Consider the following 16,062-nt stretch of genomic DNA (forward strand, 5'->3'; position numbering starts at 1 on the left):
TTGAAAACTAGAGCAACGAAGAAAACGGGGCAAGAGGTCAAAGAAAGTAACAATTTTGTTTGGATATTTACATAAGAACAATACAATCTTGTACACTGCTAAAAATAGATGTCTCGGCGTTGAATCAGTTGAATGGAGAAAGCTCGAGGCAGTAAATCCGCAGAGACGCGACGTTACACAGTCTACTTTAATTTAATGGTTAACAAATTGAACATTGACTGAACCTGAAAATGTACAGTTTTGAAATAATCCTGACGCACTTGACTGATGGTTAAAAGTTAATTATAAATTGGTGTTGCTTGATTCAACGAGAGCAGGACGCTGACGGCTCGTTGCATGGGAGAACTTGTACGTTATCAGCCATGGCCAGTGATGTTGAAGCCACTGATCGATCGTTGCTTTCGATCGCAAGGTCATCAGTGGAATTATTTGGACTACTGTAACCCAAACTATTGTACAGGATACCTGACATACCTTTACTCTGAGGAAGTGTTAACTTATTTGGTATAAGAACGAACACTAGCTTCTTTTTTGTGAGTACTATTCATATGCTAGTTTAGGGGCCCATTTTACCACTGCCAGCCGTGGTAAAATGGGATTTTACCACAGTTATTATCCAATCAGAATGGCCCATAGTAGCATGATATAATATAATTCAAGTTTTAGCGTCACTTGTTTCATGGAACCATGCTTGTTTCATGTGTCAAGGAAACTCATAATTATGCATGACCTATTGTTATCTTAGGACTCTCACCATGTTTACTTGGCGTTATTTTGTATTGTAATTTAGTTATTGCATGAATCACAGACAAGTAAGAAACTTGTGTGTGCATGAATGTATTAGGAAAGACCATGGAGGTACATACATACATACATACATACATACATACATACATACATACATACATACATACATACATACATACATACATACATACACACACACACACACACACATACATACATACATACATACATACATACATACATACATACATACATACATACATACATACATACATACATACATACATACATACATATCAAATTCTTTTATTGAATTTTGCAGTTTTTCTTTTTACATCAACCTTAAATTTCGCCCTTTTTAAGTAAGCATTGTTTTTATTAGCATTATTTTCTTATTCAAACATTTATCTATTTTACTAGCGTATTACACATATTTTGTATAGTTTCAAGTTACATCTGTATTTTAAAATTCCAGTCTGTGTATTGTTATGGAAAGCGCACTGAGACGCAGTGTAGTGCGCTCTTTTATAAGAAATAAATTATTATTATTATTATTGTTATTTCTAACTTATATGAAAATAGCATGTATAGGTAAAGTATTTACATAATTCTTCAGTAGAATACACACACAATACCTTGCAGGAAATCATAGTGACTATTGAACGAGTTTCTCTTGGTCACCTATGACAAACGTTCACGTGATATCTGGTTGTTATGGTACCTACATCTCAGTCTCAAAATTTTGTAAGAAATTTTTTCAAGCTTACACTACAATATTTGGTCATAGGTTTGGAATTCCTTCTATTTAAACCAGCTTTGATAAAACCACTTATGGCATTATGATGTACATTTTCGAGACTTCCAATGACAATAACTATTATTTGTGAACAAAAGCCTGTGGTGTTTTTTTCTAGTGAGAGTGGAAAATATTTATCTTCTGAAAACGTACGTGCGAACACACACACTAAATTAATTAAAGTGTCCTTTATAATTTGCAAACAAAAGAAAAGATTTGGTAATTCCTGTTCGTATCTTATGCGTTGATGTTTATTCTTCTTCTATTCATTATTCTAATTATTATCAGGTCTGTCAGGGAGATCAAATCAAAGTCAAGGTCACAAATCGTCTCGAGAACAATGAAGGTATTGCCATTCATTGGCATGGACAACATATGAAGGGTTACCAACACATGGATGGAACGGTCATGATAACACAGTGTCCAATTACCTATGGAAGCACATTTATCTATGATTTTCCGGCCGAAACGTATGGCACACATTGGTGGCATGCCCACTCAGGACTACAACGAGGAGATGGTATATTCGGTCCGATGGTCATCCGACAGCCTGCTATTGACGATCCCCACAGCGACCTCTACGATGAAGATCTTTCCGGACATACCGTTTTAATGAGCGACTGGTTAGACCAAATAACCATGCAAAAGTTTGCCGCCCATCACCATGACAACGGTGACAATAAACCCGAGGCTATGCTGATTAATGGGAAGGGAAAGAGGGCAGAATTTGAGGATGAATCTGAAGCTAAGTACTTTACACCAAGGGAAGTGTTCAGTGTTGAACAGGGTAAACGATACAGATTTCGTATGATGAGTAACGCCATCACTTTTTGTCCAATGCAAGTATCTGTTGATAATCATACGCTGCTTGTCATTGCAAGCGATGGTAACCCATTTGATCCATACATGACTGATGTGTTAATAGTTTATGGAGGCGAGTCGTATGATTTCATACTCCAGGCAAATCAAAGTATTGGAAACTATTGGTTTCGGGTTAAAGGACTTGGGGACTGTTCCAACAAGAGAGCTGAAGATTTAGCCATACTTAGGTACATCGGTGCAAGTGAGGACGACCCGCCGGCACCCGAAAAGTATGAATCTGATGATCCAAATGCTCCGGAAAATGTCGGAACGATTCTGAACCCATTTAATACCGTGGCGAGCGAAACAGAAATTCCAATTGCACATTTGAATTCAACAGGTTGGTGACAGAAAGTATGTATGTATGTATGTATGTATGTATGTATGTATGTATGTATGTATGTATGTATGTATGTATGTATGTATGTATGTATGTATGTATGTATGTATGTGTGTGTGTATGTATGTATGTATGTATGTATGTATGTGTGTGTGTATGTATGTGTGTGTATGTATGTATGTATGTACGTACGTACGTGTGTGTGTGTATGTATGTATGTATGTATGTATGTATGCATGTATGTATGTGTGTGTATGTGTGTATGTATGTATATGTGTGTATGTGTGTTTGTATGTATGTATGTATGTATGTATGTATGTATGTATGTACGTACGTACGTACGTACGTATGTATGTATGTATGTATGTATGTATGTATGTAGGTAGGTATGTATGTATGTATGTATGTATGTATGTACGTACGTACGTATGTATGTATGGATGGATGGATGGATGTCTTTGCAATTTCTTTTTGGCTGTTGTGTTTACTGTCGTTTGTTGTTTTGTGAGCGCTCGTTACAGACATCTGACACATTGCCATAAGTTTTCCCGAACCACACGAGACCTTTGAACTCAACCAATGAAAACGCGGAATACACCGAAATATATGTGTACACTCTTTGTTCGAAAAGTGCACGAGCACAGAGCACAGACAACAATGTTATCTGTATTGTTTGGTGGTTCTCTTTCTTTTAATTTCGAACGTTGAGTGTTATAGTGTAAGACGGATTCTGGTTGACTACTCGTAAGTACGAGATTGAGTTCGGGAAACCTATGGTATTGTGGTAGAAGGATGTAGCGAGCGCTCACAAAAGAACAAACGACAGTAAACGTAACAGCCAAAAAGAGAAATCGTGTACACTACATCGGATCTAATCAGATAGTGATTTATACAGTGGTTTATATCGTAAATCTTATTTATAGAACCAAATGATGTGACGTCAGAGAGGGTTGATAAGAAGATTTATCTGGCTATGGAGTTTAATAAAATAGACAATTATCATTTCCATGATCCGGATTACTATCCTATTAGATCCCTAGAAACCAGTCACCATCTGTATTCTACACAAATCAACGACGTTGCATTTCGACATGCGTCATCCCCTCTCCTCACACAGTCCAGCGAGCTCCCACCTGGCGAGATTTGTACTCCCGAGACTTTATCCACAAGAAATTGCACAGCTGAATTTTGTGAATGTACACATGTCCATGAAGTGGAACTGGGTCAGGTAAGAAATACAAAAAGTCGAAAAGTATTTGAAGATATACGTTCAACCTCAGACCACTATAGAGAAAGTGGTCTGAGGTTGAACTTGAACAAAATAAAAATTCACAAAACACACACACACACACACACACACGCGCGCGCACACACACACATATACATATACATACATACAAGCGACGAAATATACATTTGTGTTCGTTTTCTACAATATATTAATCACTATGTATGTATGTATGTATGTATGTATGTATGTATGTATGTATTCACTCATTCATTCGTTCGTTCGTTCGTTCGTTCATTCATTCATTCATAGGTTGTTGAATTAATTATCGCCGATGAGGGCGTAACATGGAATTCCAATCACCCGATGCATCTCCATGGACATTCATTCCGTGTTGTAGCTATTGAGAAATTGGCCGTCTCTACGAGCATAGAAGAAGTAAAGGCATTGGACGAGGCTGGTATGTAGCCCCTGTTATTAACTCAAAGTTTAGTCGAGTATCGCGAGAAAATATACCCCCACCACCACTACCACCGCCACCCGGAATAGAAGTAGAACGTTTTTCAACGATAGTGCTTGTTAACAATTTAGTGTTTTGTTGAGATCCTTTGTATGTATCTAGGCGGCATAACATGATTGGTCGTGAATTAACCCACCTTAGCTATCCGGTCAAATTATTCTTAAAGAAAAATTAATGTGTTATTAATATTTTTAATTACTTTCCTTGTACAGGTCAGATTAATCGTAAATTGGACAGAGCAATTAAAAAAGACACTGTTACTGTACCCGACGGAGGCTTCTCGGTTATCCGTTTCCATGCCAACAATCCCGGGTTTTGGTTTTTGCACTGCCATCTGGAGTTCCATATGGAGGTATGAAATAATGGTTATGAAATTAATCAATATCAATACTTCACAAAATGTACTTTAAACATTCATATTTCTTAGAAACTTAACGGATTTAATTTTATTTACAATTAATATATTGGCAAGCTCTTTGTTTCACTTTCTTAAGACAATTTGTGAATCAACTAAAATACTCGTCAGCACATTCAATGATATAAATACACACTGGGTAGAACTCGGAATGATGAAGACTCCTTTTATCGTCAATTTAGTCTCCTATACTTTGTAATTTTTATCATTGTAAATTGTTGTAATTGTTATTTTAGCCTTAGCATTGTAAAGAGCACTGAGACGTAGTTTAGTTTGCGTTTAATAAAACAAATTTTTATTATTTATGAATAATGTAACTTGAGGTTACATATATATCACACACATTTTCATAAGATTGAAAAAACACTCCTGAGTACTTTATCACTATGTGTATGATATAAGAACTGTGGTGTATGATATAAGAACTATGGTGTATGATATAAGAACTATGGTGTATGATATAAGAACTATGGTGTATGATATAAGAACTGTGGTGTATGATATAAGAACTGTGGTGTATGATATAAGAACTATGGTGTATGATATAAGAACTATGGTGTATGATATAAGAACTGTGGTGTATGATATAAGAACTACGGTGTATGATATAAGAACTACGGTGTATGATATAAGAACTATGGTGTATGATATAAGAACTATGGTGGATGATATAAGAACTATGGTGTATGATATAAGAACTGTGGGTATGATATAAGAACTATGGTGTATGATATAAGAACTATGGTGTATGATATAAGAACTATGGTGTATGATATACGAACTATGGTGGATGATATCAGAACTATGGTGTATGATATAAGAACTGTGGTGTATGATATAAGAACTATGGTGGATGGTATAAGAACTATGGTTCAATGGTGTATGATATAAGAACTGTGGGTATGATATAAGAACTGTGGTGTATGATATAAGGATTATGGTGTATGATATAACAACTATGGTGTATGATATAACAACGGTAGTGTATGATATAAGATCTGTAGTGTATGATATAAGATCTGTAGTGTATGATATAAGGACTGTGGTGTATGATATAAGAACTATGGTGTATGATATAAGAACTGGGGTATGATATAAGGATTATGGTATATGATATAAGAACTACGGTGTATGATATAAGAACTATGGTGTATGATATAACAACGGTAGTGTATGATATAAGATCTGTAGTGTATGATATAAGATCTGTAGTGTATGATATAACAACTATGGTTATAGAACTGGTCACTGTCGATAGAGTTGTCGTCACTCAAAATTACTTTTCCCCGTAAAGACGTTCTCGTTATTATTTTACTTTAATACAACATTCATCCATCATACTTGGAGAATGCAGTACAACTTTGATCAGAAAATTGTCATATAAATCCATTTTATTTATTCGTCCTGTATCTAATGTAAAACCAAAGTGATTTATTGATGGGTTTTTTTTCTTTATTTGCAGATCGGCATGTCTGTTGTAATCAAAGTCGGATCCGATGATGATATGCCATCAGTACCGGAAGGTTTCCCGCGCTGTAATAATTGGCCGCAGACGAATTCGAACCCACCTCCAAAGGAATGTCCACCTACAACTGGTGCAGCTACAGTTAATATTGCAACTAAGTCCGTCGTTATTTTTCTAACAATAATTTTGACAACAATGGCAGCACTCTTTTACTAACGTGATGTCTACAACAACAGAGATAGAAAATATACAGTTTGGGGAGTTTATACTAACTTTGTATCTGTGAAAGACATCGCTAGTCATCATACGACCACATCAAATTGTTTGTTGATTGCCAGAACTTATGAGTAGGCACATTACATTTTAGGCATTTTGTCCAAGCCCTGGTTAACTATTGTGATCGCGTTTGAAAGTTGGAGGTAGGAAGAAAGAGGATGTTTCAATGATAATATACTACTTATAAAGCCTGTAAAATATAGACATTTTAATGTTGCGTTGGCTTTCCGACCCCCCCCCCCACAAAAAAAACCCACAAAAAACACCACAAAACAAAGCAAAAAAAAACAGTACAGTATAGATCCACCCATGAAAGTCCAAAACTGTTCATTTTTCACTGAAAATACCCTAAAAGTCTGTTGTGTCAAATCCCCAATTGGCAAGAAATATTGACGCTATAAACTAATGTACAACTTTGTTTTCCTGTGTTTGTTATTCACAAAAACTAACTCAAAATTAATTTAATAAAATTAAGTTACTTATTTACTAAACCTCGGGAGGGCGACGTCATCAATCAAAAGTCTTGTTAATTATTTATATTTATCAGAGCATTTTATGAATTATTCCCTACCATGCCATGTCAAATATACTGAATGTGTCTTCTTTTAGACCTGTACACTTAGAGATCTAAACGAAAAGTTTGACATGTAACTAAGATATTAAAATAATAAATGGAATAACATAACTATAATCCATCAGGATTGAAAATTCAATAAAACAGCTATATGGTCCGTCAACATCCGTATTTCACCGAAGTTCTACTATTATTCTGAGTTCAAAAATAAAAACACGTCTTGTAATTTGAACATATAGTGCGCCATCTATCGACACCAAAACAGTTTTATCTGAGTTGGTGCATGATGTACAGAATTAATTATGCAATCATAACTACAGAACTAATTATTCCTTTATAATTATAAGCACATAATTAATTCATAACTACACAATTTGTGAATCAAAGTTTAGTATTGATTATTTCTAATAAAACTTTTTTTAAACCACAATATCAATATCGCTGTGTTTTTAATTGGCTCCAAGTTGAAAGGAATTTGAATGATTGTTAGTATTTCTACCTGAATATCTAAAATTGTATCAAATTAGTGGTTAAATCATAGGTCATTCAACGAGCGAATTACATGGAAATTAAAGTTATCTTGGCGTTTCAGTCACGGGACACGTTTTTCTTTATAAAAACATGGACGAATTTCAACTACAAGGAATGCTATGTACGAATGAAAAGACGACGTCATCGTTACTCGTTTCTTTAATTAAACCTAATGGTTACAAATCTAAAAGAAATTATAATATTCAGTACAAGTATAAACGAATATGACCGTGTTCACATTATCACAATTTTGACACACCGCTGTAAAATTATACTTTACGTCAGTAGAACTCACAGTCGATGAATAGCCTTATTTATTTCTGTGGTATTTGTACAGAAAGGTTTATACATTTTCATAAATCAATCACACCGATCATTTTCACGAGAAGTAAACTTCCAAAGCTCCATACATACAGACAGACAGACAGGCAGACAGACACACAGACAGACAGACAGACAGACAGACAGACTGACAGACAGACAGACACACAGACAGACACACACACACATACATAGACAGACAGACAGACAGACAGACAGACAGACAGACAGACATGCTAGATAGACAGACAGACAGACGCACACACACATACACAGACAGACAGACAGACAGACAGACAGACAGCTAGGCAGACAGACAGACAGACAGACAGCTAGACATACATACATACAGACAGACAGACAGACAGACAGACAGACAGACAGACAGACAGACAGACAGACAATCCATAACTTTATAAACAAATCTACCAAGATTCCTCAATACAGTTGTGGAATTACACCACAGCAAATTATAGAATTTAACACGAGTTGGAAAACATCTATAGTAATTTGGTAGGAGACATCTTAAATATTGATAAAATGGATGACAATTCAAGGAATATGAACTTACCATAAATATATTCAGATACATGTATTGCTTATTAGTATTCAACAATTTAATCACATAAAAAACAAATGTACATTTCACATTTGTTGTCATAGTAACACGTTTTACTAAACTGATTAACAAATAAGAGTTTCACAATCATAGGTCCTAAAGATGTATTTAAAATATTCTTTACTTGAAAGCATTATGTAACATTGTCTCACATTAAAGTTGAACTTTGTGATGTTAATTGCAAATGAGATAAATATACTTGATGGTATTACATGAATTATAGAACTGTATATAATAATTGTTACTATAATGAGTTACATAAAACACTGCACCGTATTAATCAATATAATAAGTCTCTCTTTATAAGACAGTACCTCAAATACTGACATTGACAGCTGAAATTGATTTTGTTTAACCACAACTCAGAAGGTATTAAGGTCAAGTTCAGCTGAAATTGGTTATATTTATGTTCGTTTAATTCTAAATCTGTAAGTAAAGGTTAAGGTCAAAGGTTAGGGTCAAATGTAAAGAGTCTAACAGAAAGGTCATATTCTGACAATATAATAATAATAATAATTTATTCAGGAACAATAGGCCATATGAATTGCTACTTGAATTTATCGACTGTCTGTTTTGTTCTCGAACTACTGTACAAATGGTGGATTTATACACCAAACATGGCCACCATTCAGTAAGAAGAAGTCATATACTCGTCAATGTTAGACAGAGAACTGTCAGTTTCCTACTATTCATTTTATACATAGCAGACAACGTGAGCTTTAAATCGTTGACGTTGCTATAGAAGCAGCTGTTCCCTCAGTTTGATTATGCCTTGTACTCCCTGTGGGCTCAACTTTGATAACATTACTTTTACAACAGAAAACTTTTAGAAAGCCACTGCGAAATTGTTGGTAGTGAAAAGCATATATAAATGGATTGGCACACATGTTGCAGAAGACAAGAACCACGGCAGACGTGAATAATGGACCAGAGAAATCCAAAACGCCTCCTAAGTTGTATTGCAAATATGCAAATTGGTTGATGGTCCAACAAAATGTGAATGTGAGTGAAACGATAAACAGAGTTTTAGTTACGTTCTTTTTTGCCTTGTGAGTTCGTTTACTTTCATTTATGGAGTGTTTCTTTAACGTAATTAGAATTCGTGTATATGAAAATATCATCACCGAAAGAGGTAAGAAATACAGAATTATGAAAATGCATACACCAAATATCTTTTGAACTACCTTATTTGGCCATATTGGATAACAATACCCAAACATTAGTTTGTTGACCATCAACCAATGAAGTTCAAAAACAAATGCAGCAATCCAATTAAAAATGACGATAATGCGTGCTTTTGTGAGTGTAAATCTGTTTCGATGATATATTGAATGGACAATGGCTACATAGCGCTCTATTGTCATGGCAACTAAATTGAAAGTTGAGGCTACGAACAACCACCAAAGGAGAAATTCAGATAACCATACCTTGCACAATAAATCGCCAAGTGTACCTTTAGGTATTGTAATTGGAGGAGCAAATTTCAAAGCAAGAAAGAAACAGGAACTCAAGAAGTCAACAATAGATTGATTCAAAATAAAAAAATTTGTCACCGTGCGCAAAGATGGAACGCGCCAAAATACAACAATTACAATGAGATTACCCATAATGCCCAGACTCCCAAGTAAGGCATATGCACTGGGCATAAGTCTTTGTAGTAAAGATGATGACGTGGTTACAATGTCCTCAGATGTGGTTGTATAGTTCGAAGTGTTCATCTTAGCTATAGGTCCTGGAGTTTAGTAGAGCTTTACTTGATGATTGTAGAATGATGTTTTCGGATTATATTTCTCACACCCTTTGTAACCAGACTGTCATTTATAGTTGTCAAAAACGAAAATCGTTATGGTAACACACAACTTTTTTCTCAAATTAAAGTTTGTATTTAAGCAACGTCTTCAGTTATCTCCTCAGGAAAGGGTATACTTAATTCCTGATATCGGGTTTCACCTGTAAAGAAAACTTTAAATTAATGTTGATTTTAAAAGGTTCGGAGCGAGATCAATAGTTCCATGCAGGATTTCAGTATGTTGTCATATGTAGTATTATGAATACAAAGCCCTTTGTTGGAAATACTTGTATTTAGTATTTAGTGGTACAAAACGGATTTCATTGAAAGTAAACTCGTTTTTGTCGGATGAGAAAACCCCCATGCCCACCCTCAAAACTGAAAGAATTTAGTTTTTTGTCCTACACAAAACTTTATTTGAAATATACAGAAAATAATATTAGAAATCCGGAAAATCGTGCGTACAAAACTGATTATTTGTCCTTTACCCTGTGCTCATACACAAGTTATTTCTTCTGACAATTCTTAAAATATACAATCAGAGCATAACACACTCATTGAAAGACTGATTTCGTTTACCCTATTTTAATAATGAACAGAACGGCAGAGTATAAGCTCGAAAAGACCATGCCAACTAAACAACCTAATAAAATCATTCTAATTGGGTTTAAACACTTTAAAAGTTAAATACCTGACAAATGGCTTCAACGAATGTAGTACGGGATCCAAATAACAATTTTAATGGTTGATGACTGTATGAGGAATAACATTAGTTGCACCAAAACTGTCTTGATCTGTCGTACCCTCGTTCCTAGGTAGCACAGAAGTCACCTTTTATCACATATGCACATGCGCATTTCTATTTTCGTATACCAATATGCTACCTGGTGAATAATTTTCCTAGTAATAGGCAAGTCTAGTGTGATGTATTTCCCGAAGGTAAAGTCTTTGTTCGTATACTTTCACGTGGAGACTTGCGTGTTGGATATATCTCATTGTAACAAGAATCGAAAGAACATCTTTAAATTGATAAGTTGATGTATAACTGGAAATAACATAAAATGGGTAACACTACACGCGTTAATGTACACATATAACAGTTTCATTCTTTCATTAATTGTTCGCCTTCAGTGGCATACATTTCTATATCGTTTCCTTTCTTGGGGCATAAAATATGATATATACAAAGATTTGTATGCAATGCAATCAACTAAAGCACAATAATGGCTGAATAGCTTCAATATTTCGAATGTTCCACTATACTTCTTGTAAGATTTTTATTAAAAAAACATGAATGTTTAATTTCAAGACATGATAAACCCTTTCGTTTACCATACCAGAAAGTATTCAATGGATTGCTTAGAAAAATAAACCAAATGATTACGAAATGCGAAGCACGTCAAATTATTGATGGTCGAATGGTTATTGACTGTATATGTTCTATTACATAATGCTTCAAGTACTGAAGACCACATTCTCGACATATGCAATAAATCAAATATTTGTATATATTAATCGACGATATAGAATAATGTCGTGGAATCCAAATCGCGTCTTTAGTTGGAAATGTTTAAAAAATAAACATGTTTTATTTAAATCACCCAGAAACTTTAATAATTGCACTTAAACGCAGGTCGACACAAAATAAACTGTTTGTGTTACTTTGTCCAAGAAATCTCAAACCCACTCTTAGTAACGACGGGTAACTGTACAATTTAGTTTAATTAGAAGTCAAACAAATATTCATTACTGGGACAAGCCTTTAAAGAAGCAAGTCCACTTGTTATCAAAGAGTACCAATATTTACACATGTGATGATGGGCTCTTACATAACACAAGTAAACAGTGTAGTTCACAGCGTAAGATCATTTCTAAGGAGTGGGTCAATTGAGGCAAACCTTATCTCCGTCTTATATCAGTTGTTATCAATTTATTAGGCTATTATAAGTAACACTACAAACAGCTTTAGAGATGCAAACAACTTTTATGACACCCGTTTTCGTCAGGCAAGCCCGCGGGTTTGTTGCACTTGGACCGTTAATGGCTTGTGAATGTCATGTTTCATTTCGATATTATAGACGCTAACGACTGTGTTAAAGTAAACCGAAATAACAGATTGTTGATTTCCACCATTAAATGTATGTCATTATTTCCAGATGAAAGGAACAAGCTTTCAAATGGCAAAGTTTATAGATATTTTGTGAACCAAGGAAACTGTCGACATGTCCCCCAAAGAGCGTTCTACCACAAATTCATGAAGACTCGCTTCAGGCTTCTTGAAGTATCCCTTTTAATAAATCACGCACTTTTTATTCATTCTTTCAGTCCAAGTTATTTCGTGTATAACGGAAGGTGTACTTTCAAATTCTTACTCTTTTATTTTTTGCACGTTCTACATTTTTATACATAAGAGATAGAGAAATTTTTCAATTTTTGACAAAAGAAATATTAGGAGCGATCCCATATCTCACTTAAACGTAGAATGCCCATCGGGAATCACTTCCCTGAACATCAAAGTTCTGAATCACTCCAAACTTTGTCATTTGAAAGCTTGCTCGTTAAATTAAAAACCCAGAGAAATTTGGGGACCATCGTCTGCTTTTCATAAAATCTACAACCTTGTAATGTTGTATTTTCCCATAGAGTTAACACCGTATTTGGCGGCCATATTGGATTCTAACCAAATTCTGATAACATATCTGACCTCTATTTACATTAATACACGGTGACCTTTGGTTTTTCTTCTTGATTTTAAGAGAATGGACCGGAGATTTTGTAGTAAAGTAACAGCAAATGTTCAATAACACATAGATATATATATTTGACTGTAAATCGATATTTCAAATACAAATATATTATGTCATTGCTCATATTTTAACACATTGTTTTTAGCTTTGAAAACTGGAAGACGTCTCTTTGCCGATTTAAAGCGACCTTTTTTCGTGTACATCGAACTCTCTGAAGGAATGTGATAAAGCAATTATTTACCTTTGTTCAAGTGGTACCGTTTTGAATTCTTTGGTATACACGTGTTGCCAGTAATTGCTTACAGCAACCATTTTATATGGGCACTGACCTAAACAAATTGAAAGCAGCCGTGCTAATGACCAATGGCGTCGCCAGAAGTATTCAGTAGCTAATCAGGAATAGTTTGCTGTCAATTATCGGACCCAAACCACCAATTACTGTACTCTCATCTTGACTGCAATTTCGTGTAAAAGAGTCGAATTGTGCAATGTGATGAGTAATGAATGACTTACAAAACGTTGAATCATTTGATTGGTTTAAAAGTTTTCATTTCGCTTTATTCTAATTTAACAACTCTTTCTTTGATGACAGCTCCATTTTTGATTGATTAATCTTCCATATTATATGTATGTCGATTTGGGGAAGAGCTCTCTGCATTGTATAATTTAGCAAATCACCTGAAAAAAACCAAGATCTTATTTCCTGAAGCCTTACACACTAACTGAATGGGTTTTTTTATGTATATGGATTTAGTAAATTTATCAAATCAATTATTTCATTACATCATTACTTAATCTCAAAAGGAATAGATAATTGATGAACTGAATTGTATTTATTTACACCATCCTTTGTTTGTTCAGTTCGAATGGTCGAATGGCCATAAACCAAAATTGTTCTAATTAAAATCACCAAAAGCTAGAAAATAACTTTTGAAATACAAAACATGAAATAATAGAAAAAAAAGAAAGTTGACATTTCAGAATTTCTAGTTATATCTTCGCTTAGTTTAGTGGCATAAAATATGTATCTACTTAGTTTTCTCAGTGTCCACACGGGTTCATTGACGTGCAAACTACGGAACCCTAGTGGAACCTATCTAACATATCACAGGCTTTCTTTAAAAGGAAGAACAGGCAAGATCTTAACTTGTTTATATTCAAAGAGCTTCTTTCATTCATATAGAAGCATTACTCTGCCTCCTTGAAAGAACATTCATCCGTCAAAGAATTGTGCAAAGACAGTGAAGATTCGCTTCAGGCTTCTTGAAGTATTCCTTTTAATAAATCACGCACTTTTCGTTCATTCATTCTTTCAGTCCAAGTTACTTAGTATAATGGAAAGTATACTTTCAAATTCTTACTCCCTTTTATTTTTTGGCACGTTCTCCTTTTTTTAGACATGAATTTAATTTTAAAATGTGCTACGGAGAGCCACCAAATCGCTTGCAGAAATGAGGGATATATGAGCTACAATTTGTGTGGATATAGTGTGATATAGTGATATATAATCCATACGTTCTGTTCAAAGACAATAACTTGTCTTGAGTATGGTATAAATATGATTGTACAACTACCTGACCTAACAGTTACATGGTCTAGTCTATTTCATTTTGTGCCAATCATTTGACAATTTATAGTCCCAATATTCACCACTTTGCCAAGACTGTCATATTTCTCAGTGTTGCTCAGACATTGAAGTTTGCTGTGAACATCTAGTGCAATCTATGTATTTTACATGTGTAATGTTGGTGCATAACAACAAACATATCTGAAATTGTAAATAAACATACCAGATTCACACAAACATAGACTTCTAAAATTTACATTTTATTTCAGATTCTTGTTATTTCTAAATGGGTAATGAGGCAAGTTGTCAGAGGAATTACTGTCCAAATATGGACTATTTGTCTCCTAATATGGACGATATATTGCATGTCTCCTTATATGGAGCACACTTCCTTATATGGACTGCAAGTTGCATGCATTCTTTATATGGACCCTGTCTCCTCTCCATTGATCTTTGAAAAATGCATAGCCTGGATGTCCATATATGGGAAATGTGTCCTTATATGGATTATCCATTGTGTCCAAATATAATACACTCATATATGGAATCTATGTATCATAATTTGAAATCAAGGGTTACCTCACATTTTTTTTTTGCACATGTTGAAAAGAGCCTTTGAAGATTTATTCACACCTTTATGACTACTTCTTAATAATGGCCAACAAATTGTTTGATTGTTCAGTCAATTGTCACAGTGGCATTTCTGTTTCATATGATGTACTGATTAAACATATACATATTCAACAATGATGTCACCCTACGGACTGTCCAAACTGTGTTTGTTATAACTCTTCAGCAAAATAATTAAAGAGAGTGTCAATGTAAACAGGTTCATAAAGTTGGAACTTCTAATAGTTAGAATAATAACCCTTGATACACAACTGAGTTACTCTTGTACAATTACATGTCTATATTTTGGAAATGTGACTGTTGCCTTCCTCATGAGAAACTGACAACTACTGTTCACTACTAGATGGCGGTGTGTGTAGGAACCCCATCTGGATAAAGAAATCTTCTTCAGTGATGAACTGAGACTGGGATGGGGATGGGGGGGGGGGGACAGGGATATTCGGCTCAGTCATGTCTAGGACGATTTGTTCACTACACCGCCAAGTGGTGAACAGTAACCATCGTCAGTTTACCCTGAGAAAGACAACAGTCATGTTTCTGAAATACAGACATGAAGAAAAGCAACTTAGTTGTTAACGATCAATGAACAGTATTCTAATTATGACAGACTGTCACTTTATGAAATCCAAATACTGA

General features: G+C 34.7%; 1 protein-coding gene across 1 annotated transcript in view; it reads left to right on the forward strand.

The window, feature by feature from the left end:
• LOC144442357 (uncharacterized) overlaps positions 1–7,418 on the forward strand; it is an 11,860-nt gene extending 4,442 nt beyond the window's left edge. Inside the window, exons 3-7 of the mRNA XM_078131678.1 lie at positions 1,832–2,744; positions 3,668–3,972; positions 4,285–4,432; positions 4,705–4,844; positions 6,370–7,418. Of these exons, the coding sequence (XP_077987804.1) occupies positions 1,832–2,744; positions 3,668–3,972; positions 4,285–4,432; positions 4,705–4,844; positions 6,370–6,588 (1,725 nt within the window). The 3' untranslated portion in view covers positions 6,589–7,418. The remainder of the gene's footprint in view (positions 1–1,831; positions 2,745–3,667; positions 3,973–4,284; positions 4,433–4,704; positions 4,845–6,369) is intronic.
• Positions 7,419–16,062: the final 8,644 nt, after the last annotated feature.

The sequence above is a fragment of the Glandiceps talaboti genome, chromosome 11, assembly GCF_964340395.1.
Source record: "Glandiceps talaboti chromosome 11, keGlaTala1.1, whole genome shotgun sequence".
NCBI lineage: Eukaryota > Metazoa > Hemichordata > Enteropneusta > Spengelidae > Glandiceps > Glandiceps talaboti.